Source organism: Polypterus senegalus, chromosome 7 (assembly GCF_016835505.1).
Source record: "Polypterus senegalus isolate Bchr_013 chromosome 7, ASM1683550v1, whole genome shotgun sequence".
Taxonomy (NCBI): domain Eukaryota; kingdom Metazoa; phylum Chordata; class Cladistia; order Polypteriformes; family Polypteridae; genus Polypterus; species Polypterus senegalus.
The window spans coordinates 155,632,953-155,659,285 of record NC_053160.1 but is presented as its reverse complement, the minus strand read 5'-3'; the positions used below and the strand labels follow the sequence as shown (position 1 = coordinate 155,659,285).

The 26,333-nt window shown below is 38.7% G+C and overlaps 1 protein-coding gene across 2 annotated transcripts in view; it reads right to left on the bottom strand.

Annotated features, from left to right (window-relative positions):
• The window catches only part of camk4 (calcium/calmodulin-dependent protein kinase IV), a 327,338-nt gene that overhangs the window by 78,866 nt on the left and 222,139 nt on the right, over positions 1 to 26,333 (bottom strand). For both annotated transcript variants that reach the window (XM_039759420.1, XM_039759421.1), the window contains 2 exons: positions 26,234 to 26,296; positions 22,083 to 22,165 (listed from right to left, as the gene is read on the bottom strand). In XM_039759420.1, the coding sequence (XP_039615354.1) occupies positions 22,083 to 22,165; positions 26,234 to 26,296 (146 nt within the window). The remainder of the gene's footprint in view (positions 1 to 22,082; positions 22,166 to 26,233; positions 26,297 to 26,333) is intronic.

Here is a 26,333-nt window from a genome sequence, read left to right as displayed (position 1 = left end):
TACTGCACTGTTGTTTTTGAGCAGTAGGTACTGGCAGACTAATCATGGTTGATAGAAAGCTGAGTGGAGCCAAGTACAGAGCTACTTAATGAACACCTTTTCCAGAGTGGTCTGGACCACAGATTGGGTCAAAGGTTCAACTTCCAACAGGTCAAAGTGCCCCTAAGAACAAAGCAAAGTCAACACAGTAGTGGCCTAGGGACAACTCTGAAAATTCTTGTGTGGCCCAGCCTTAGACCAGACTTGAACCCAATCAAACACCTCTGGAGAGACCTCAAAATAAAAGTCTACAAATGGTCTCCATCCAACCTGACAGACCTTGAGAGGATCTGCACAGAAGAGTGTGAAGTTTGGATTCAGACTCCTGGCTGTAATTGCTGCCAAAGGAGCTTCATTAAGTACCGAGTAAAGGGTCTGAATCCATGTGTCCGAGTGATATGTCAGTTTTTTACTTTAAACCTATTTGAAATTAAATTATATAATGTAAAACACTTTTCAAATGTATATGGTACTAGCTACATTACCTGTCGAAGACATGTGTTTGTATTTCAGCCAGGGTTCTTCCCTGACTGGGGTTCAAATTCTTGTTTATTGTCCTTTTTGCTGTTTGTTGAGTCATTTATTTATGTTAATATTACTTTTGTTAATTATCTGCTGTATTTTCTTTGCCTGTGTTAGGTTCAATTGAGTTTTGTGGGTGGTCCCGCAAGAGGTGGGGCCACCTGATAATCACCATCAACAAACTGCCCTACACCCTGTAAATCCAGAGAGGCTCCCAGAGTTCCTGGCGACTTGTTTTTAACTTAGTGGGGATGAAGATGTGAAACAAAACGTATGGCTACAGCAGGAACTTACGCGTGTCCAGTCCTTCGCGTTTCATATTTAATCCACTCCAAAGTTTTATAAAAATATTGTTCATTTTCCATGTTATATATTTCCACAGTCTTACTGAAACTCAAGACAGACACAGTAAGAAAACTGTGTGTTTCCAATGCCCTATTAATCCACGCACAAACTTACAATAACTTCCTAGTTCCCATAACTCCCGCTACCCAGCACCCCTTCTTAAAGCAACAATACCCCATTTGAACCAAATAATTATCTAGCCCTATTCTTACTATTGTGAACGATAGGGGGCGCTCTCACTCCCTTGAACCCCTGTCCACGACTCCAGACACCAGGTAAAAGTCCTCAAATCGACTTTATTTTGTTTCCACAGTGTACAAAGCACACTCTCCTCCACAATACTCATATAAATCATTAATACTAATCACAAATAACCAATCATCCAGCTCCCAGACGCATTGCCACCCTTCCACCCAGCTCAGCTCGCCGTCTGGGAGCTCCCACAGTCCTTTTATATCTCCTGACCCGGAAGTGTTTCTGCCCAACAGTCCACAAGTCCTTATTCCTTCCGGGTCAGGGTAAATAGTCCTTTTCTTCAACCCGGAAGTCCGTTGCTCTTCCTGTGACGAACCTCTGGGTCACAGGGCACGAAAAAGCTCTCGGTCCTTCCTGCAGCTCCCTCCTGTGGCCCCCACGACATCCAGCAGGGCTTTGCATAAAAACTCCATTGTCCATGATGCCCTGCTGGTCTTCTGGGGACCTCCACGCTGCAAGGAGGGCTCCACCTTGGCGGCTTGGGGGTATTGGCCGGGATAAATGGCCGGCCATCCTTCACACTATATAAATTAATCTTGAACTACAAATATATTTAACATATCTTCAAATTAACTGAACATAAAAACGTTAATACAGAACTTGGCTCATACAAGTGACTAGTGAATTCTTGTGTTTTGTGCTCTAGTGCGTTTTTTTGATTCAATAGATATTTTTAACTTCATGCTCTGTGTTGACTTTGTTTTTGGCATAGTGTATTGGGACTTTGGTTGCATCAGACTGCTGTATGGTTTAGGGCAAAGTAAATCCTGTTGCCTTTGTGCTCCAATGAGCTTAACTGTTATTGAAGAGCATTTTTTTGTGACATGAAACTTTTATTTTTTTAAAGATTCTATCAGGCCCGTTTTATGTCTATCCAGGGTTTTTGATAGGCTTTACCCATCCAGTGGACATGTTTGGGAGTGCTTTTGGGACTTACATACTTTGGGACTTTTAGTTCACAACAACAGATAATAGAATAATTTTTAAAATATTTCATACTAGCAAAATACCCACGCTTCGCAGCGGAGAAGTAGTGTGTTAAAGAAGTTATGAAAAAGAAAAGGAAACATTTTAAAAATAACGTAACATGATTGTCAATGTAATTGTTTTGTGACTGTTATGAGTGTTGCTGTCATCAAGGATTTGATTATCATTATTTGTTTCATTCAGGTTCGTATTTGGAGGATGTGTTGTGTTCAAGTTACATTCCGTGTTTGTCTAGTCTATCCCTGACCATCTCATCTACGTTGTCAACCGCTGTAAAGATTAAAGGTTTCATTCATCAAAGTAATCACTACCCAAATCGGTATTCGTGAATCAAAGATGTTCAACAGGTATTCCCAGTATTAAGCTGTGGATTTGCTTGCGAACATTTAGCGGCAGCGTGTCTTTGAACGTAAAAAAGTTTCTCTCGCACTTTTCCTGAGTTTGTGCCAAACACTATTCTATCCCTGACCATCTCATCCTCGTTTGCATAAGCACAGTCCTTCACCAGCAATTTTAACTCCATTACAAAGTGATCAAAAGTCTTGTTTACACCCTGCGTCCTCTCATTAAACTTGTATCTCGTGAATATCGTATTCGTCTTAGGCATGACAAACACAAGCGGCAGTGTGTCTATGAACTTAATTTAAAGTTAAGCTTTACACCTTGCTTTCCTATTCGTTTGCATAAGCACAGTCCTTCACCAGCAATTTTAACTCCGTTACAGCAATTTTAACTCCATTACAAAGTGACAAAGTGATCAAAAGTCTCATTTATACCCTGCGTCTTCTCATTAAACTTGAATCTCGCGAATATCGTATTCGTCATAGGCATGACAAACGCCAGCGGCAGCGTGTCTATGAACTTAATTTAAACTTAAGGTTTACACCGTGCTTTGTTTCTGCAGTAGCTGCACTTATGAATATGCTTGTATGCGTCACTCGCTTCATATTCTTTTGCTGCCTTCTCAATTGCGTAATGCGTTTTTTGACCCGGCACTTAAAAGTTTCTCTCACACTTTTGCTGGGTTTGTACCAAACACTAGTCTATCCCTGATCATCTCATCTTCGTTTGCATAAGCACAGTCCTTCACCCGCAAATATTTAGCAGCAGCATGTCTATTGGATTACTGCTGACAGACAGCCTTATATGGGCAGGCACTCAATTACGTGGGAGGCGTGATGATGGGGGTTGCAACTCTGCCTCACACGGCGACCGGGCTGCAGGCTATGGCCGTATATATGTACGTAAGTAGGTTCCAGTTATGACCATTACGCGTAGAATTTCGAAATGAAACCAGCTTAACTTTTGTAAGTAAGCTGTAAGGAATGAGCCTGCCAACTTTGAGCCTTCTACCTACACGGGAAGTTGGAGAATTAGTGATGAGTGAGTGAGTGAGTAAATGAGTGAGTGAGTCAGTCAGTGAGGGCTTTGCCTTTTATTAGTATAGATTTCTTATCTCTTGACTTGTGTACCCTCAGCATTCTACCCATGTCTTTCTTTGGTATTCTCCACTACCCGCTGAGAAAGCATCAATCCTATTCTTGTGAATTATTCCCATGTTTGGAGGAGACTCTCGGCATACCTATCCTTGATATCCTTGTATGTATCAACCACCCTTACCTGGCACTTGTTGTCTGGGTTGCATTTGACTGAGCAACCATAGCAAAATTGACTAAAATGACCAAAGCCAAACTGACCAATCAGAATACTTGGAGGGATTGTGTGTGCACACACGCACACACACAGACATTAGTGTTTTGTTATATAGACAGGTAATACAGTGGAATTTCTGTTGTCAAACATAATTAATTCCTATAAGCTTTTCAGAAACTGATTTGTTTGAAAACTGAAACCATTTTTCCATATAAATTTATGTAAAATGGATTGATCCATTCTCAAACACCAGATGATTTCTTATTTAAACATTTATAATAGTACTTCATGCATAAAATCATATACAAAAACAATGAAAACGCATAAAATAGTACACAAAAAGAATAAACAAAATAAACAGAAAATGTAACTTCACTTTACCTTTGCGGAGGAGATCGGATGTAGAAGGTGATGAGGAAGAGGAAGAGGAGAGATGTTATTGTTTGGAAGGGGAGTTCCCTTCCATAAAAATATTAGGTAACTGTGCTTCTTTAGCTCCATGGTGGATATTTAATAATAATTTATATATAATAAAAAAACTAAAACAAAAAATCAAGAAAGGGCATCACAAATTCAAGCAGGAGTCTCCACTTAGCGGAGACTGCAGTGTAACTGACACTCTCCTGCCGTATATCTCAGCTCATGGAGCATGTGGTTGCCGGTTTGCCTGTTTGGGAACCGAGATTCTGTTTAGAAACCAGTACGGTTTTTGTTTGTAAAATGTTTGTGAACCAATTTGTTTAAAATGAGAGTCGTTCAACAATCAAGGTTCCACTGTACAGACATAAATTCTATTTACTTGGTTGATTTTGAAATTCAAATGTAGACTACACTATTCTGCCTTTCATGTTATGCCAGAGGTGAGTTCCCCTCTTTGGGTTTTATTGTTTGTGAGAAGATGGATAGTGATTACAGGAGCGCCAGTAATGAAGATACATGAGGTGCCAACTGTAAGTATGTGAACTTAGGATAGAAATCAAAATGAGCAAGTATGGACGTCAAGATTGTGCAGAATATACCTGTAAAAGCAGTTGTGTCATTCAACCATAATAATCATTACTGTTTCAATGGCCATTGTCTGGATTTACGTGATGTGAGGGCAGTTGACCCCAAATCTTTCTCCTTGACTTTCTATGCTCCTGGTATTCTTTTGGAGCGAGACCCACTCATCTCATGTCAACTGCCACATCCTACAGCCACATCTTCTAATGTCCCATCCTTCACTCAACATTCCCAAGCTACTTAAGTCTGTTTTTTCCTCAGCACAACATTTCTCTCAATAGCAAACCTTTCTTTCAGCTCATATTTCTCCTACTCCATTCCATTTTATCATTTGCCCTACCATTGATACTAATGGGCTGGTTGCCCAAAATTCTGAATCACCTGCCCAACTGTAATGCAGTGTGGCCAAGTCTTGGGTAGTAAAGGCATTGCGGAACCCAACTCTGAGGTAAATCAAATAAACGTATCAAATCACACTGAGGTTTTGAAGGAGGCACACTGTAATTGGGCTGCCAGTGGTGTTTATTTATTTTTGGGCTTCACTCCTATACTTATCACACCCTTCTTTATGTTGATTGACTACAAAAATGACTATAAACTTTCACTACACGAGCACCACAATATTAAACTCAGAATCAGTGTGGAAACTTTTAATTAGTCACACACTGATTCACTCGATGTGAAAGTTCCAGTCACTGAGAAGTGGCAAGATTTAAATATGACATGCCTTAAGTTTGAAACTCATAACAAGCTGTTTTGAGATGTAAATCTTACAGTGTCTTTAAGCAGTAATACAATACCCTGTTACTCCCAAAACAAAGGCATTCCCACAATCTTTACTTACCTTTCAATAATTTGACTGATAATGCAAATCAAACAACAGTGTTATGACCTTATACTTATTATAACAAGTTAGAAAATGTACACATTGCATAAAACTCAGATGCAGTCAAGGATATAGCTAATGATTTTACAAGCTGGAGCATTTTTAATTTTTGCTAACTTCAGTGAAGAGGATGATAATGTTTTTATGTAGTAAATGTTTTTGTAACAATGAGTCATGTTCAAAAATTAAAAAAGTAATAAAAGACCACAACTGTGTGTATAAATAGACTACATAAAATACATGTTTTGATTGATATTGTATTAAATTGTGTAATTCAAAACTGAGTTGAAAAAGATTTTTTTCTTTTTGCTGTAAAAGACCATTTTTTAATCAAATTATTAAGTGCTACTATTGTTTATTTGTTGGTGTCATATCTCCAAGAGGGACCCCCATCCTGTTCTTTCCAGGCACACCAACCAATGACATCCAATAATCAAAGTTTTTCTAAGGGAAACACTGCACTCCATACTGTACATCCTTTTCATTTCTTTTCTAACTTTGCTTCATGTTCCACCATTAGCCATGTCTGCTCACCCAGTTTTCATATTTTTTTTTCTTCAAAGCCAGAGAGGCTGCCAAAGAAATCAGAAAGGGGGACGGCTCCTAGAATGTCTTCCATGTATTATTCAGTGTTGTTAAGAAGTCTTACCTGGAGATTCTTCTCTTTATTGTCCTACATAAACTGTTATTTAGTTGTGTTTGGTTTGTCTTACACTGGTTTAGAACTTTACTAGGGATCCCCTCAAAAATCAGAATGAAAAAGTACTTATAAAAGAAAGAGAGGATGTTGTGTAACCATTCTGGTTTATCAATGCAGAGTTTTGTTTGACAGAAGTAAGGCTTCAGACTTAAAGGAAGATTCTGAGTAGGAGGATCAGTAAAATACCAGTATTTATGCTGTAAAGCAATTTAACATGTACCAAGGAGCAGTTTTTTTTCCCTAATTAAAATACTTCCTGATGATTGTCGCCTACCTTCCAGCTCCTCTGTGGGCATGCAAATAGGAAACATGGCCACTCACATCCTTGGTGTGCTGGAGAGGTGTTTAATATTCCCACGAAGTCAAACATTTAACACTTTCAAAATAAAGTGTGTTCAAACTATGGACAGATTTATAGAAAGGGCAGCTTTATGTAATTACCATGTCACAGGTAGCAAACAATAAATACATAAACTGAGAATACAATACTCCTTTGGCACCTCAGCAAGTTATATTGGCTGGGGAGGGTTGGCTCAAAGACAGAAGTTAAAAATATGAAAGAAGTAAGAGAAAACGAATAGAAGTTGTGAAGCAGGCAATACCATTTGGAGCCAGCAACTAAAAAGAGAACCCAAAGTTACAGTCAACAAAAATCAGGCAAAAGAAAACACAGAAGAATAAGGCCAATAAATGTGACAGAGAAAGAAGCTCAATTTAAACTGAATGGCTTATTTGTGAATTAACTACTCACATTTGCCCGTGTGCAAAAACCAGTACAGAAGCATCAAGAGACTATCCAAAACTTACAAACAAGGATGAAGTCGGGGAGACAATTCAGAAAAATCACAATAGTTCATAGGTTGCTGTGTCAATGATACAAATCACTTAATTGTTTTACAAATATTGTATGGATTAATTTTATTTTCTGTATCAGTAAATAAATAGAATTCTGGATCTTTTGCCTAACTCTTTATCCCATTTCTTCACTGCCTGACTCGGTACTCTGTCTTCTTGATTTGATGGGAACATAATGTCAAAAACGAGTCAATAAGAGCATTTTCATACAATTTTTGTGGGTTCTGTTGTTTATTTCTTAATTATTTTTTCTGATCAGTGATCTCCCCTTGTCTACCTGGTTTGAAGATGGTCACATCATTGAGCAGTCTTTGTTACAACTCATGTTACACACTTATTATATAACAGTGAGGCCTAGCAACAAAGTGAGTCTAACCACAGTCTCTAGGACCAGGCTTATAGCCAACTTAGGGAAAAACAACAGTTAAGGTTATCTATTTCAAAAAATAATGTCAAAAACGGAGGGGGGAAATGTTAAAAGCCTTGGCCCAAAAAATAAAACAGAGCTTCTTAATAAAAATACAGTTGTATTCAAACAACATTCAAAACATACGCCAGAAGAGAATAAAAAAAGAAAAATGTCTGTCTCCAGAACCAAATCTAGAAACCAGTGATAAAACAAGATCAGAAGTCCAAACCAAAGAATCAAAAAGAGAACTTGCAATATTCACAGTTCTAAATCCAAAATCCAAGAAAGATAGAGGCAAACAATAAAAGCAGAACTAATGTCACATCACTAGTACCAGTTTTCTCCCAGTTTATATGTAGGTAGCCACAGAAGGTCCACAAATGCAGCATTAGGAGGGCCCACCCCCAGGCCAATACGGAAATACAGTACATAGTAAACACATAAACATAAATGTTTAAAATACTTATTAAATAATAATAAAATAAAAGGGAGAAAACATCTTTAAAAACATAATTTATAAATCTATACGAGGTGTGGCAGAAAAGTAATGAGGCTGGCAACACTGCAAGCAATCTGGCAACGCTGCGCTGTTGTCCTTGATAGAGCACGTGTATCAGTACCCTCCCATAGCTCAGTGCGAGTTTTAACTCCTTCCGTTAACTACGTGATTTTTGTGACTGCTATTAGCAAAGTTGTGTTTTTGGTTGTGCATCACGCAAAATGGAACAGCGGAATTTGGAGCAACGTTGTGCCATTAAACAGCAAGTGTGACGTTTAAAAAGTTAAAACAGGCCTATGGGGAACATTCTTTATCCCGAGCTCAAGTTTTTCGCTGGCACAAATCATTTTTGGAAGGCAGAAAACACGCTGAAGATGAACACTGTTAAGGACTTCAACTTCGAAAACCAATGAAAACATTGAACGTGTGAACACTCTTGTGAGATCAGACCGTCATTTAACATTAAGAATGTTGAGCGAACAATTAAATTTAAACAGATTTACCATTCATCAAATTTTGACTGAACATTTGCAAATGCGAAAGGTCTGTGCCAAAATGGTGCCGAAAAACTGCCTTCTCCATAACAGAATTTTTGACCTCGAAAGGCATTCCTGTGGTTCCCCAGCCCCCTTATTCACCTGACCTCAATCCGTTTGACTTTTTCCTAAACTGAAAAATGTCCTCAAAGGACGTCATTTCGGGACTTTAGAAAACATCCAAAAGAGTGTAATGGACATGCTGAAGACCATACCGGTCGAAGACTTCCAGCACTGCTACCAACAGTGGGAATAACGTCTCCATCGGTGTGTAGCTGCCCAAGGGAACTACTTTGAAGGGGATAACATTGATGTTTGAAAAAAATAAAAACTTTGGTAAATAAAAAATCAGTCTCATTACTTTTCTGCTACACCTCGTACATAACAAACTGTTGAGAAATTGTGTCCTACTCTTTTCTACAGCACAACTGTTTTAATTAAGCCACATTGGAGGGTTTTCAACCCTGCCCATTTAAAGTCCCATCACACCATCTCAATGAGGTTCAAATCAGGACTTTGATTAGGCCACTCCAAATTTTTTTGTCTTCAGCTATTCAGAGGTATACTTGCTGTTGAGTTTCGTATTGTTGTCCTGCAGCATAACCCAATTGCACTTGAGCTTCAAATCATGGACAGATGACTGGACATTCTTCTTCAGTACAAATTATGGTAAATTTGTTTGGAGTTCAGAAAACTATTAAATGTTATGAATTATGAAATATATTTTTACATGGCACTGTATATGTAATGTAAATGCTGGTGGTAAGAAGTTTATAGTGATTAAACATTAATTGTAATCTACTGAACAATCTAGATCTTGAATTTGAAAAAAAAATCACCCAATTTATTAAAGAAATTAAGACAATGAAAATAGTTCACAAAGGAAATAAATCCTCCTCTACTTAACGCATCAAGCACATTTTTGAAAGCCTTATTCTAACAGGGAAGCTCTCATGTGCATTGTTATGGAACGTTTCAAGTCGGTATCAGTTAAAACACCTCTTATTTAATTAAGCAACAGGGGAAAATAACACTGACAGCTTAATGACGTCTTTGAATTAATTAAAATTCTAATTTTATCAGCATACTAATTATAGGCAGCTTTAACCAACTTTCTCAGAGTTGCACTTTTTAGCAGGAAAATACATGCTGATTTCCGTTATTATTGTATGGATACATTAGAAGTTGCTGTAGCTGGAGAAGGCTGCTAACTACTGTATGAAGGTTTGTTTTGGGACAGCCTTAGGAGAGGTGGGACTTTTTCTGCTGGGGTGTTGACAATTACAGTATTGTTACACCATTTGATACAAAATAATAATACAAAACTCCTATATGAGAAACAGTTAATAAGGCCAAACTGAGACTGCTGATGGTTTTTTTTAATGAAACATATATTCATACAATGTAGATGACCCTGCAAAATGTTTCTCTTCTGTACTGGCTTCATAGGACTAACCTATGTACGTCATCAAACTTTTCAAATTTGGGATTACTCTAATAACAAGGGAATAAAAAATGCACAAAAAAATACACTAAAAAACAGCACATTAAACAAATGAAAGTAAATAAAAGAAAATGTGCTAAACTTACAGATTTATGCACCCTGACTTTGTCTCACATTAGCTGAATATTAACCAGTCTCACTATTGAGAAAGAAAAGCAGCTGCATTGTGTGATGCCATTACCTGAAGATGAGGAAAGTTCAGCCAGCCATAGCCAGCGGAAGTAAATCCAAGGGATAAACATGAACTCTAAAGGTTCTAAACTTGACTCAGAGCAGTTAAGAGAAGTCTAACTGCATTATCGTGTCATTGCCGACCCGCTATATCCTAACTACAGAGTCACGGGGGTCTGCTGGAGCCAATCCCAGCCAACACAGGGCGCAAGGCAGGAAACAAACCCTAGGCAGGGTGCCAACCCACCGCAGTATAACATATTTTTATATATATCTTATAAACTGATCAGCCACAACATTAAAACTACCTGCCTAATATTGTGTAGGTCCTCTTGTGCCATTAAAAGACCTCTGCTCCATAGAGGCATGGACTTCAAAAGACTTCTGAAAGTGTCCTGCGGTATCTACCATTAGTCCTATAAGTTGCAAGGTGGGGCCTCTATGGATCGGACTTGTTTTTTCCAGCAGGATCGGATTGAGATAATGGGAATTTGGAGGCCAAAACAAAACCATGAAATCTTTGTCACGATCCTCAAACCATTCCTGAACAGTTTTTGCAGTGTGCCACAGTGCATTATCCTGCTGAAAGAGGTTACAGCCATCAGGTAATACCATTGCCATGATAAGGGGGTACGTGGTCTGCAACAATCTTTAGGTATTTGGTAAGTGTTAAAAGTAACATCCTCATGAATGCTGGGACCCAAGGTTTCCCAACAGAACACTGTCTGGAGCATCACACTGCCTCCACTGGCTTGCATACTCCCCTCTGGGCATCCTACTGCCATCGCTTCCCCAGGTAAACTACGCATACACACCCACCAGCCCACAGGATCTAAAAGAAAACGTGAATCATCAGACCAGGTCACCTTCTTCTATTGCTCCATAGACCGGTTCTGATGCTCACATGCCCACTGTAGGCATTTTCAGAAAGGCAGGGGTCAGCGTGGGTGCCATGACTGGGTTGTGGCTACACAGTCCCATACGCTGCAAGCTGTGATGCATTGGATGTTCCAACACCTCCCTCTTGGCAGTATTACGTTTTTCAGCAATCTGTGCTACAGTACGTCTTTTGTGGGATTAAATCAGATGGGCTAGACTTCGCTCTCCATGCGCAACAACGAGCTTTGGGCGCTCTTAACCATATAACCCTTTCACAGATTGTTTTCTTTGGATCTCGTTTGGTAGGTACTAACCAATGCATACTGGGAACACCCCACAATACCCGCTGTTCTAAAGTCATATATATCTCAGTGCTGTTGAAGCATCATAAAGGTTAGCAGAGGTTCAACATTTTTGGAGTTCTTTTTCTGATTTTAATTAAAGTAAGACATCCTGTTCCCCAACACAGAATATCACAGAAGGCAGGTCATTAAGCCATGATGTCCCATTGGATGTCCCAAACAGAGGTTTTAGAAGATGTGGAATTATTGTGAATTTTTTTTTTTTAATAAGATCTGAGCAGGCGACAGTTTGAAAATATGCGACCCAATGTGTCTGATACTTGATGACAGTTTTTACAATTGGCATCTTGATCCAGGTACATTTAAGATAACCTGAGTTGACAGAAATATGAGCAGTTTACAACTTTGAGTTGAATTAGACCATGCTTCCTGAATCTAACAATGAGTTTATTTAATTGAGGACTAACTTCCATTCATTATCAGAAATTCTGATTTATAACTCTGTTAGTTGCTTCCTCTGGATATTTGAAGGTGCACTCTTTCAGAAAAAAAAAACAAAAGGGAAAGTCTGGAGATTACAACTTTATATATGGTGAAGACCAAATACACCTCAGACTAGATATTTCACTGCAAAATATTTTCCATCTCAGTCTATAAATCAATTAACAAAAATGATGTATAGAGCCAGGGATGTCGCATTGGTGTAGTGGTTGATTATACTGCACCAGTTCTACAGAACACAGGTTTGAACCCATGCCTTGTCACTGACTGGAGCACACACTGTGCCTCCATTGGATTTTCTTATATGAAAATGGATTGATGGATGGTATAAGTGGGCAGCTTTGATAACATCATTTCAAACAAAGATGGGGCATGCAAGCTTGTATATATGCACCAAGTGAAAAAATATCAATTGACATCTTAAGAATGGTTATAAGGTTATTTTCTTCACATATTGGAACATGGTAGTCAGAAAGACAAAGACTGTCCTGGTTATTTCCTAATAGGAAGTGGCACTGTACCATCCACTTTCTTGCCAAAAGCAAATGAGCATTAAGACCACTGGCAGAAGTGATGCCTATTAAGTCTGACCTGAAATCTTCAAAGTGCACAATGTTAGTCATCACTAAAGAGCCACATGAAAGCACTAATCTACACTTAGTATCACGGCAGAGGGACACCCTCCCGTTCATCCGCTTTTCAAAAGAATCATGAATAATAAAACTCGCTTTCATCAAATACAAGCACCTGGCAAGAATGCTAATACTGATATTTCCCTAATGAACAGAAACAAAACAAAAAGACCCAGTACAGTGCATCTTCATGACAAACTTTGTTTTGTTAGAAAGATTCCCAAGTGTCACCGTCACTTTGTATTCCATGGCATGCAATGCCTCTTACTTTCACATTTTGTCTTGTAGTCTCAAGCCACATTCTTACAGAAACAAGAGTGGAGTGTGTGGCTCCTGGGAGTTTGGCAAGTCATCCTAGTGTAAGCTACACATGCTTAGGAGGCGTAACATGCCCAGGGCTGTGCCAGTGTCACTCACAGGCTGTCTGCAGTGGTCCTTTTCTCTGGGGTTTTGCACAATTTAATGTTCATTCAGCTTTCTAAACACAGACATGAAAATGTATTTGATTTGGCCACAGATGTGGGTGTGCAACACAGTGAATAGTAATAATGCCTCACAGATCTAAGGGACTAGTTTCAAATCACATGCATGGTAGTTGTTCATGTGGAGTCTGCATGTTCTCCCCATGTCTCAATATGTTTTTCTTCTGGTACTTCCAATTTCTTCCTAAATCCCCAAATGCATGTGTGTGGTTATCATAACATCATAACTTCATGTTGTGTCTTCACTTGCCCTACTCTACCCCCTGGTTATGACTATCGATGTCCCTGGAAACGGAAGAAGCCCAAGGCTGTGGGCAACAGGGCCATCACAAGCTGTCTTTTAGGCATTTCTTCATCCATTTTCTGAACAGTTTATCCAGTCTGAGTTCAAAGGGCCCAGTGTCTATCTCAGGAACTCTGTATAAAAGGTGGGAACCAGGAGTAGAACTGAAGTAAACATGAGGAGACCTTGCAGGATGCACAAAGGTAGAGACCACATGCCTCGTTTATAAAACTTTGTGTGGATTCGAGTGGGAAAATGTGCGCGTGCGAAAAAAAACAGGAAAATGTGTATGCCAAAAAAAAAATCTAATTTATAAAACCTGCCATACGCATATTTCAATGCAATGTACACTTTGTAAATCACAAACCCCTTGTAAATATGCATATGTGAACGTGAGAAGATTACCACCCTAAAACACCTAAATATGCAGCACGCTAATCACAATGTTGCAGAACTTAATTGGCTACTAGAGCAGCCTCCCACCTGATGCATTGAGACACTGCCACTTGCGTTCAAGAGTATCTGACTATGCTCCGCAACTGAGAGTACAGATCATGCGTGGCATTATAGTGTCTCACCTTTGTGTTCTGAGGGATAGGGAAAGTTGTAAGGCACAACATTCTTAGTGGGCAGCCACCTTTACCTGAAACAGTTAATGACATGATTGCTGTTGCAATGAATAGAACAAGCCATATGAAAAAATGACGGCTCAGTTAGTTACCTTAACAATATGCCAGCCACCCACATACAGCACCATCTTGTCTGTCAAGCCTTCTTTGCCTCAAAATAAACAAATCACGGGCTAACCCATACCACTGAGCCATGACGTTTGTCAGTCTCACCTTGGCATTGCAGATGACTTGTGCATTGACGTAACTGCTCAGAGTTAACAAAAGCAGCTTCATTCTTGCCAGGTGCAATAAATTGTTCTGGGATGGAACATTGATGCAAATTGTCTCTTTGTGCTGGCAAAACCATGTTATATTTTACCAGTAAACCCCGACTCTCTAAAGAATCGCAAATCCAACAATGGCAATCACTTTCTGTTCCCTCCGATCTTTGGAGGGATGAAAAATCATGGAGGATGAAGTGTCCTGGGAAAGTTTTCATTTTATTAAATAAATATATTTGTACTAAAATTAACAAATTTATTAAAACAAAAATTGAAATTTAATTGTTATATCATTTAAGTCCAAAATGTCTTTGAGTTGTTGAACTCATAAGTAAAAAAAATATTGCAGTGCAAAGGTTTAAATGAAGTAAATTGGAAACAAAAAGTTCATAAAATGGTAAATTCAAAATAGTTTACCACAAATGTTGTTTATAAGGAAATTTTTGATGAAGATGGTTTCTTGTCGTTGAATCAGTTCTCCCTGGTATGGAGTAGTTAAAACCTTCACTTTTAACGTCACATGAACGCCGGATTTTTGAAAAGGCAACATAAAGTTGTCCATGTCCAAATACAGGCTCAGATAGGTAAATCCCTACTTTGTCCATAGTTTGTCCTTGGAATTTGTTGATCATCATGGCAAATGCAGCCTTAATGGGAAATTGGCATTGTTTAAGTTTAAAAGGTAATTCCAGGTCAGGACTTGTAAGGTCAATTCTAGGAATCAAAACAGTATTGTCAGTATGGGATCCCATAAGCACTTGTGCCTCAATAACATTTTCTCTCTTGCAGTTCACAACCAAACGTGTACCATTGCATAAACCTTGTTTAGTATTAGGGTTTCTTAATAGCATGACTATTGTCCCCACTTTAAGATTAAGAGTGTGTTGTGGTAATCCGGCCGGGTTAATAGTGTTTAAATATTCTAAATATACAGGAAATTAAGATACTCAGTTTCGTGTTCAGAATCAACACTGTCAGTACTTAGAAAGATGTGGCTTTCTCCAGGAAAAAATCCAATCACTTGGTTATTTATCTGGTCAACGTCAACAGGTTGTATATGTGGTGGTGTGCACGTTCGCGTTCGGGGCGGGGTTGTATTGTGCACGGCTTGCTTCTGGCCTCTGATCCCAGCTTGGAGATCTACATTACTAAACGAAGGTTGTATATGCGGTGGTGTGCGCGTTCGCGTTCGGGTGGCAGTTGTATTGTGACCTGAAGTTTAGTTTACAGGTTGTGTTGTGTTGTTTGGACGCCACCTACTGACTCTGGGAAGCCACTGGGTTTGATTCTGGGGCGCTGTGTGTGTGCACTTTCGGTGCTTCTGGCCTCTGGCAACCGTGCATATATACAACCTTCGTTTAGTAACTGTAGATGTATGTGCACCCAAACTTCACAAAAATGGGATATAGTGCTTCAATGGTTGGTTTATGGCTTCCAGCACCACGAGCTTGATGAAGTGAAGTTTGGCTAAGATATTCTTGACCTGCTGGATAGTCTCCTGAAAAGTGTCAACAAATAGCTAATATAAACTGATGAAAAACCAAAAAAAATTTTCAATGCAAATATAGCATTGGCCCTCATAAAAGTGAACTACATTTTTTACATCATATTCATCATTTTTGAGGAGTAATATGTTTGTCACATCAACAAACGTTATAGTAATGGTTTGGTGATATGAATTATTATGTTCTGTATGTGACTCATCATTTAGCTGATTTGGCTCCCCCTCCTTACTTGATCAAGGGCGTCGTTATTTTGTAGTTTATCCAAAATGTTGCATACACCTGGGTCAGAATTGCTGTAAATATACGCTTGTCCCTCCATCAAGTTTTCTTTTATAAATTCCAATGTTATCTGGGAAATTGCATATGCACATTTTGAGCCCCTTTAAATATGTACACAAGCTTTACAAATGAAGCACCGGGTCTCTTAAGATTGCTGGGCTGTCCTGTTTGAATATCTGTTATAACAATTTGCTTCAGAGGATGACAGTAGGACACAGTGTCATGCTTTATTCACAGTGTGGCAGTGACAAAATGTTACAGAATGGGTTGTCCAGTGATTACACTTCAGTATTATGATGCAAGTCTGAGAAGGTCATGACCATAACCTACATGTTTTGCTGAGGTTGTAAGATTGAATGGAGGCATAGTTATTCTTTATTTAGTTGGTTGACAAATGAAAGGTGACACTTGATTGTACTTTATTTTACTAGCTGACATTAGATGGCTGGCAGCGACCACATTGATGAATGTTTAGGGACAGTTATCACACTTTATTTCTACAGTTCAGGTAGTCAAATGTGGAATATCAGTGATCATATTTTAATTTTTACAGATATTTCTGTTTATCCATTAAATAAGTCTAACTAATTACAGGACAACAGCTTCTAGCAGTAATTAACAGTGGTCAAAGTAAGCAAGTCTCAATTTCTGTTTAATTACAGAGTACAATGAGACATTAATCTATGTGTATTTATCAGCAAAAACTGGAAAAATGGAAGTGATCTAAAACAGGGGTCCCCAACCGCTGGTCCGCGGCCCACTAGCAGGCCGCAGACGACAGCCGGGCCGTGAGAGGACTGCCGGCAACGGAGACTCACTCAATGAAGGGCTACAGCTAAATGGCTGCCCCCTTCACAGAGGACACTTTTCAGAACGCTAGGCGGGCAGGGCTTTGTAGCAGCGCAGTGAGAGGAGAGAGACCGAGGTGAGAGAGTATTACAACAAAGTATTTTTATGATCCCGACAGTTTCCCCATATGAAACGAGTCTATAGAAATCTCGTTACTACGAAGTACATTCAGCAGATACTTTCATTACAACGAAGTGACCATGAAACGCTTGAATGAATCATCCACAGAGCAGTTAATTCTGTGGTCGCAGCTCAGTTGTGCACATTTGCACAATGATCCCCAAACAGAAACATTGTATAAAAATTTTCTTTCTTCAAACTTTCCTCATACTGTTTTTTTGCTGTTTTTCTTATCTGTGGATTTCAGTGATACCTTTTGCTTATCGCTCGTCAACATTTGAAAAACATCCATTGGAATTTAGCTCATTGTCATCCTCCTATAGAAACGGCAGACAAGAAAAAACAATAACAGTGTTAATGTTTGTGATGGGCAATCTGTTGAAATGTCAAATGCAATCCATATGTCTTTGTTATATGCAAAAAAAGAATAAAAATCTCGGATTGCAAATGTATGCAAACTGCTGCACTTGAACACAGTTTTATGTGGTTCAGTGATATTCGTTCAAGAAACATTCCTATTTATGCAGCACTCATTCAAGAAAATATGAGGTTTCTAAACTCTCTTGGGACCTCTGTCAATGGGACAACACGCCAAAGAGTGTCCCGAAGTGTGATCACCATGTCTGTTTAAGACTGTTTATCTGTTGCTGGGGCAACAGCAGGCTCACAGCTCTGCTGCGTCTCTCCGCCAAAACAAACAGAAAAGATCTTGATGGGTGATGCACATTGTAAATGCAGGGAACAGGATTACTTGGCCACTAACCTAGTCACAACCCTGCCTAATGCTGTGTCTGTTTATAGGAGAGTGGCAGATCACACTACAATAAATAACCGTGCTGTTCCTGTTTCAAGCTGAATAAAGCTGGTTTTGCTAAAGTACTGAGATTCAGTCTCGTGTTTTGTGGTGTAAGACAGGGTGTTATAGCATGACCACGAACATTTTTTTGGAATCGCTTCTGTGTCATTTCACTGCAGCGCTGTGAGCCTGCTGTTGCCCTGCCTCAGCAAAGGACAAACAATCTTACACAGATGTGGCAATCACGCTTCGGGACGCACTTCAGAGTGACGTTCCCGTTGGGTGGGGGGGATCCCAAAAGAGTTCAGAAACCTCACAATATGAACAAGGCATACAGGCACTATTGGGCACCCGACCTTTACCTACTCTGCAGACTCAGTATCCAGCCATGCTGGAGTAGTGCTGGAGGAGCCTGAGGAGGAAACTCTGAGGCAGCAGTGGAGCAGCAACACATGGGGCAGAGGCAGAAGATACCCGTTGTTCAAGATGGCAGATAAAGTGGCTGCATTCAAAGCCAAACGATTTATGGAGTCGACGAGTGAACATTGGGATTTTTGATATGTTTCAAACGTTAGCATAGGTTGTTAAAGATACCAAGCCAGGGCCTTCTTTCTCCCAGCTGATGTATGATCACCTATATCTCAGCTTTCAATAGAGTTTGAGCATTATTCCTAACCACAAAAGACCCCCGAAATGGGAAGGAATGGATCCGTGACCCATTTGTAAATAAGCCACATGAATCAACTTTGCCTGTGCTTTGAGAGGATCAACTGCTTGAGGCTGCACTTGATGGTGGCCTTAAAAGTATGTTTGAATGTTTGAGACAACTTCAAATCTCCATACATTTTGGATTAAAGTCAAGGTGGAATATCCTGAGGCTGCCACAAAAGCACTGGAACATCTGCTTCCATTTCCAACATCCTATCTTTGTGAGGCAGCATTTTCTGCAGTGACAGCAACCAAAACGAGATTATGGAGTAGACTAAACATAAGCAACACACTTTGTGTGCCACTGCCTTCCATCATCCCAAGATGGTATTGTCTGGTTGCAGGAAAACAAGCTCAGGGCTCCCACTGATTCTGCATTATGGCAGGTTGTATAATTTCTATTATGATATTATAACTTAATAATAATAGAAATGTAAAGTAAATTGTGTATAAAACTGCCCTACGAACCCGCCCCGAATCCCCCCCCATTGGTCCCTGAAAGAATTTGCTTCTAGTAAAGCGGTCCTTGGTGTTAAAAAGGTTGGGGACCACTGATCTAAAACTCTGACTACTTTGGTAGTGGATTTTTTTTCTACCACTCAAACGGTGAACACTTGCCAATTTTAACCACTGTTACTTTGAGGCACCTATCACGTAAGCTGTTGACTTTCAGAAACCTGTGTTCTGATTCAATTATGGCTTTGGGTTTGTCAGACCTGTTTCTGTTAGAGTTTTCTTTAGTTTGCAAGTTCCTTTTTATAGTGTAGGAAGCTGCAGTCACTGACACATTGGGTTCTTTCGCACATGCAGGAATCAGGAGCATCCTACACAGACTCTTCTCAAAGCAATATGGGGGTGTACCAGGTAGATAGAACAATTTTCCTCACAATAATAATTTATCTCTTCAGACTAGAAGAAGGCCAGATGAAAAACGTCTGACATCACATCCTCCTCAAGCCCCACCTCTTCCATTTGATTAGGATAAAAAGAACAAAGCCACTAAGCTAGATGTCAGTCAATTGACCAAAAGAGACTGGGCAAACAACTTGCTCTCGTAGCTTATTCTATTTTTATCCTCACTTTCTTTGCAATTTCTCTAAAGGACAGAGCTACACGTTTAATTTTCTGTCTTCATTTGTTAATTGCCTTTTTTTCTGGTCACAATGATAACAATATACAGTGCAACACTGTCCAAATAATGCTTCAGAGGCTGCAACAGCACGGTTTGTTCCAATACTGCTTTTATAGAGACAGAGGGTTTGTAAGTAATCAGCACAAGCTGGGACACCTGCAAGAATTGTTTGCATCCACTTTCAAGGTTTAATTAAATTCAATTGATGCAGAAAGCATGAAAGTTGTTATTCCATTACATGTTCCATGAAAAAGGCCTTTATATATATATATATATATATATATATATATATTTATTACATTTCAATGTGTCATAAACTAATTTTTTTTTTACTGCGACATTTGTACCATTTCAGGTTAATCACTGGACCTGAATTGCTTACATTTCAATTAAAATTGGAAAAATGGGGATGTTCTAAACATTTTGACCACTAGTGTATATTTATTTTTAATATGATTTTATTGGCTGTTGTGATAGTCTTACTTCTAAGTGAATAACATTTGTGAGAAGTGGGCATAAGACTAATTGGGTCACTTTAATGTCAATGTAATGTGTTAACACTCACTGAGAATAATGTAGAATAAGAAAGAATATTAGACAGGGGGTACACTGTATTCATACCTCTGACTATGAGGAGTGACAGAGATGATGCCAAGTCAATTAGTGAGGGTAACTTCAAGGTTATAGCTCAACATGAGTTTGGGCAGATGGAGCTCTTGTAAAGTCAACTGTACAACTCTGAAGTTGAGCACCGAGGGGCAAGCAGCAGCACATTCCCTAAGGGTATAATTAGTCAGCCAGAATGCTGACTTAAGTTTTGGTTCAACAACTATGACTAAAAGCAATAAGATTTCTAAGTTGTGCTTGTCTCTTGATTTTATACTGTCTGGATAACTGTCTGTCTGCCTGAAGTGCACATATGATGCTTATAGTGCCAACTGCCCAAGGGCATAATAGCAGCCAGTTATTACTTTTTGCTTAAACCATTTTCCATCCACATTCTATTGGGGCAGAGAGCATTGGGCAAAAAGCAGTACCCAACCCTGGACAGTTCTCCAGTCCAGCACAGGGCATGCTCATGCATACACTACTCTTATTTGGTGTAGACTAGGCCAGTTACCAATGAGTCTAACCTGCACATCTTTGGGATGTGGGTGGAAACCACAACATAAACAGAAAAAAAACAAACAAGAAACAAGGAGTATGTTCAAACTCCACAAACAAAGTGACTTGCTCAAATTTTGAATTTCAGACTGCGGAGTATTCAGTCAACCCCTTTATGCAATGCTGTATGAAAATATCAGCACTCCTCTCTCTCTGTCTTCCTTTGCTTATTTGAACAGACTCCATGGCTTTAAATCAATTTAACTGACAACGGGGGACTCCAAACAAAGGTGCAGAAACATCTCAACAATGATCTATAGAAAGAGTGCACCTGAGCGGAATTTCAAATGTCATAGAAAAGGGCTGTCTGAATACATGTGTTAATGTGATATTTCAGTTTTTCATTTTTAATAAATTTGAAAAAATGTTTGGGAAAAACAAACTTCAATGATTTTAGCACAAGGCTGCAACATATTAAAATATGAAAAAAGTGAAGGTGCCTGACTACTTTCTGAATCCACTGTGAACTGAATTGAACTGGGGCCAGTCTATGAAAAGGCACATCCACAAAGAAGGGATTCAAACCCAGTCTGCCAGAGCCTTGAGATAAAACAATTAATTACTGCGCCACCCTGGTGCATAATCTCTATTGTGTTTGTGCAGGAATGCCAAATACAAGACCATTAACAACAACATAAATTAATGCTAAAATTATATGCAGTATTGGAGAAAGCAATTGGGTATCATTTTCAATGGTTATTTCACGTTGTAACTGTAGCACTAAAGCTTTGCTATTCTGCTTACACTTTATTAGATAATTAGAACAATAAAAATTTCACACGTGCTCCAAGTAGAGATAATAAAAATGTGCATGAGTGGGCTCTGCAATAGACTGGCATCCAATCTAGAGTTGGTTTCTGCCAGAAACGATTCTAGCCTCTGTGATCCCAAAATGGGTTAAACCAGTTGTGATGATGTTACATTATTTTTATTCTGAAACACGGCAGCATAGATGAACACCTCTGCACCTTTATTACAGCACATATTTAACAATCTACTCAAGCTAGCTTTTCCTGCTGTGAAGATATTGCATAATGTTGTTCTGAATAATGAGCTATAGCTCACAAGTGAATGTTAGCCACCCCCACCTCCACCTCACTTCCCCCACTTCCAAATTGCCCATTATGCTGTCATTGTAATAGCAACAAAAAAGGCTTCCACACAAAACAAGGCTTTTTGTTAAAATGCAACTAACCTGTCAAAAAGCTCGCCTCCTGTGACAAGTTCCAGCACCAGACTGATCTCTGTGGGAGTCTCAAATATTTCTTTCAGTTTAATCTGAAAACAGAAACACATTTAGCATTTTAGTAAAGAATAATACATACAGCATGAATATGTGCCAGAATATGGCTTCAGCACAGCTGGCTGGCATCAGGTCTGAATGAAAATGAAGACACCCTAGACATATTGTATGGTAAATTATTAGTAATTGTATTGCTTGGTTATGGGAGCCTGTGTTTGGGACTTAGCTTGACCTCTAAAAGTGTACTATTCAGGTACTTCCTGTGCCTCTGTGAGTTTTTTATTCTTAGCTTTCATTCCACACCTGTAAGATATGTATCAGGTGACTCCAGACTAGTCTACTGTGGGTGAAAGTGTGCCCTTTGAAGGGCTGGAATCCATCAAAGGTTCACTGCTGACTTCCTTCAACTTCGAACAAGAATAAACAGATTCTTAAAACAGAAGTATCAATGGTACAAGTTAAAATTATTCGATTTATGATTTTTATTAATTTATTATATGAATATGTGATAACACAAAATTTGACACAACTCAGATAGGATTTGGAAACATCAGTGATTAAAGGGTTATAGGTTTATGGAAAATGCTCTTTAACTTTCTAAAATTATAATTTTTCCTGTTCATTAGTCAAATCAAAATTATTCAAGTTGAAGGAAGGTGAATTGAAGTTGAAAGAATGATAATTGAACCTAGTACTTCAACTACAGAAAGAGAAGAACACAACTCTAACCATTAGGTAGAGTGTGACGGCCAGCATTGTGTTCATTAATTAGCTGTTTATTTAGCCCTGCAATTAAAGTTGATGATTCACCGACCTTTCTGAACCGCCACTAGCTGCACACCAAGAGCTTTATCCATCTCTCCTCACTAACAAGCAGTTTCCAAACTCTGCACTTATTACATTTCTTAATGGCAAAAACATTAAGCCCCAGTTAAAGGTGAAGTCTAAATGAGTAGAAGTGATAAGCTGCTTCATTTAAATGAACTCAATACATCCTCTTCTACCAACTATATTACCTGTTTAACTTTTGATAGCGTGACACCAGGGGCTGCTATCAAAGTGTCTTAAACCTCAAAATGAACCAAGGAGACCAAAGTAATAAAATATAGACAGTGTTTACTATATTACAGATAAACACAAGGAAAGGAACACAGACAGTTAGCAGAAGGCAAAGTAACAAATTAAAAATAAAACCCTACACCTCCTATGCCTTTCTTCACTAGTGCAGAATGTGCATGTCTCTGGTTGGTGTTCTGTCCACTTACTTGCTCTCTCCCTCTTTCTTCTCCACTTCAGCAACTGAATGGCCAATGTGCAGCTTTAAACCCAAATCTTGGGAGTATTTACAAGGTAATTATCAAGACTACTTTAAGTCATATATATCCTCAGGAAACCCTGTGGTTGCCTCCCCAGAGCTCCCTTTGCAGTCCCAGGTGCTGCTATAATGCTGAGGCCTTAGACAATGTTGAAGAACTAAACAACTTCGATGGACTAACCAATGAAAGAGACCCCTGATGCTCTCAAGTGGTCTGAGGGAACTTGCTCACTCTTTCTGTTACTCAAATGCCCATACTGCTCTTTAAGCAAATGGGGGCACACCATCATCCAAGTACTTCTTATCTCTATTAAACTTAAACAGGCTCATCTCAATATAACTTTCAGAATATGAGCCAGCCTTCATTACTATTATCATGGATCCTTTTTTTTTTAGCATGAACAACACCTAACTTGTAGTTTGATCACTTTAGTGCTTGGTGAAGTTTTAGAATTGTGTAAATTTCCATGGCTAGGCAGGCCTGCTCTCTTGTCTTTCATTCAGGCTTTCCTTCTGTGCTGTAGCACATCTTTGCTGGCTTGGTAATTGATCACACTTGCCTAATTCAATGCAGTCTTAATGGTCATAATAGTGGTAGCAGTCCCGTGTACAGAGTACCTAAATTTGTACTTGGATGTTCGGCCAACATGCAGCACAATGCCTCTCTCTAATGTGTCAATAAATATAAATAAGTAAAAATAAAATAAGTAATTTGTGATTTCTAACAACACAATTCTGTTAAACTGAGGTAAGTTTACAGGATAAATAAGCACATGGAGAAAATATTGGGATAGTATGACTTATGTGCTAACACTTAAAGTATCTAGTTCAACTTTTAAAAGTAGAAAGCCAATGTAAATACTGATTGCTGATTGAAGTGAATTAAAAGCTAAGTGAACATGAGCAGTCCAAGAACACATTTTAGTAGAATTTTTTGTAGAAGTAATCAGCAAAATAATGGGAGTCCAGCAGTAGCTAGCCAGTATACTAGGACTCCACTTGTCTTGGTAACACCTTTCAGCATTTCAGCAAATGTCCTGATGAAAACACCCACCATGTTCATCATTAACCACCCTAAGGTCTACAGGAAAAAAAGTCCAAGAAATGAATCTTCATTGGCATTGCACCAACTCTTTGGTGAAACCTGAGGAGTTCACTCACTCTTTCAGGATAGTCTTCAGCCTTATGATTTCCAAATAGGTTTTTTCAGACACTTTTGAGGCTCTGCTAACCATCTTTCTGAAATTCATTCAACTCTTCTTCAAATTTCCCATTTTTTAACACTTTTCTAACCTGAAGACCTAAAAAAAGTCTTCCTTAATCCATCACTAATCTGAGGAAATTATTTCTCAAGTACAAAACTTCTGCTTGTGTTTTACCCATTGCTTTAACAGAGTTTAAGTCTCTGTTGTCCTAATCACAGAAAAAAACAGGAGAATATGGTGTAACCAAGCCAAGTGCAATCACCTATAGATCTTCACAGACACTTATTTTATTTCTGAAACTGACTGTTATCCACGATTAGCTTCAATACAAAACTGTATTTATTGTAATGAAGCTGCAAGCCAAATAAAAGTGCAATCACTTTAGATCTTCACAGATATCCCGCTTATATTTCTGATACTAAATATTTTCTAAAACTAACTTCACGTTCTCATACAACTCTGTCATGATAGTAGCATGTGCTCCAGTTACAGAAGGGAATTTATTTCCGTTATTGAGAAGGACAGCTTTCATGCTAACTTTTGAGGAGTCAATGAACTAGTGCCACTCATCCATACTGTGTTCACAGCTAAGAGTTTCCAGAACAGGTTTTTTTTTATTTAATAGTGATTAATATTTGAAAACTTTTTCTACTTATTTATATTTTGTCTGGTGAAGACACTAAATTTTGAAAATATGAAGGTGGTGTTACAAGAAGACTAAGCTTGATAGAAAAATTCTGACTTCATATTTGGATTCATCATTGATTCATCATATGCTTAGATCACCCATCACAATCCTTAGAACAAAAGTGTTGTTGCACAGTGTAACTGGTGTATTAATTTGGTACAACCATTATTTGTTGGTGTGACGTTTGCGACCTTTGACCACACTCCTTATGCTACAGGGTAGCCCCAACCACAATATGAAAAAAGATGTAAAATTGAACATCTTTTCTGCAAGTTGTTTTAGCTTGAATATTGGACCCAGTTTATGATGTTGCCCAAGCCAGTGACCAACTAGTTGCACATTTTACCAGCTACACTAGATTTTTTGAGACAATGGGAGTATGTTGACCAGTCCAGAATCATAAATATCTGGAACCTGGTGATCTGTATGTATAATTGCAAGGAGAACAGTTTTAAAACTCTTTATTCCTTGCTAATGATTAGCTTCTGTTGAGGTGTTGAAAACCTAGAGAGTCTGAACACTCAGCTCTTTCCACTTTGTCTTTTCTCTTCAATACAACTCTGTACATGTTTTACAAAGCTGGTATTTAATTCCCAATGTACTCGTAAATCAGTATGAGCACTAGGAAATTATGATTCAATTAGAGACACGTTACTGAACATCATATTTATGGCTACTGTGATCCTGACATTAATTGAGGGCTGCCTGTTTACAAACAACATTAAACTGACCTTGTCAGTTCAAGTCCTTTATGAGCTTTGAGTTTCTAAATAGCAGCCTTGTTTTACAGAATTTCACAGACCTCTTTCTACAAAATTCATGCAATTGTATATTAAGATAAGATTACATTTGAAAAAAATGTGAAGGCAGGGAAGTGTGTTTGTAGTATACTTACTATATTTGGGTGTGAAAGCCGGAGCAAAACTCCAATTTCAGTACGAACAATCTTCTTGTCCACCTAAAAAACAAAAGAATGATTTAGTGCACATGAGCTA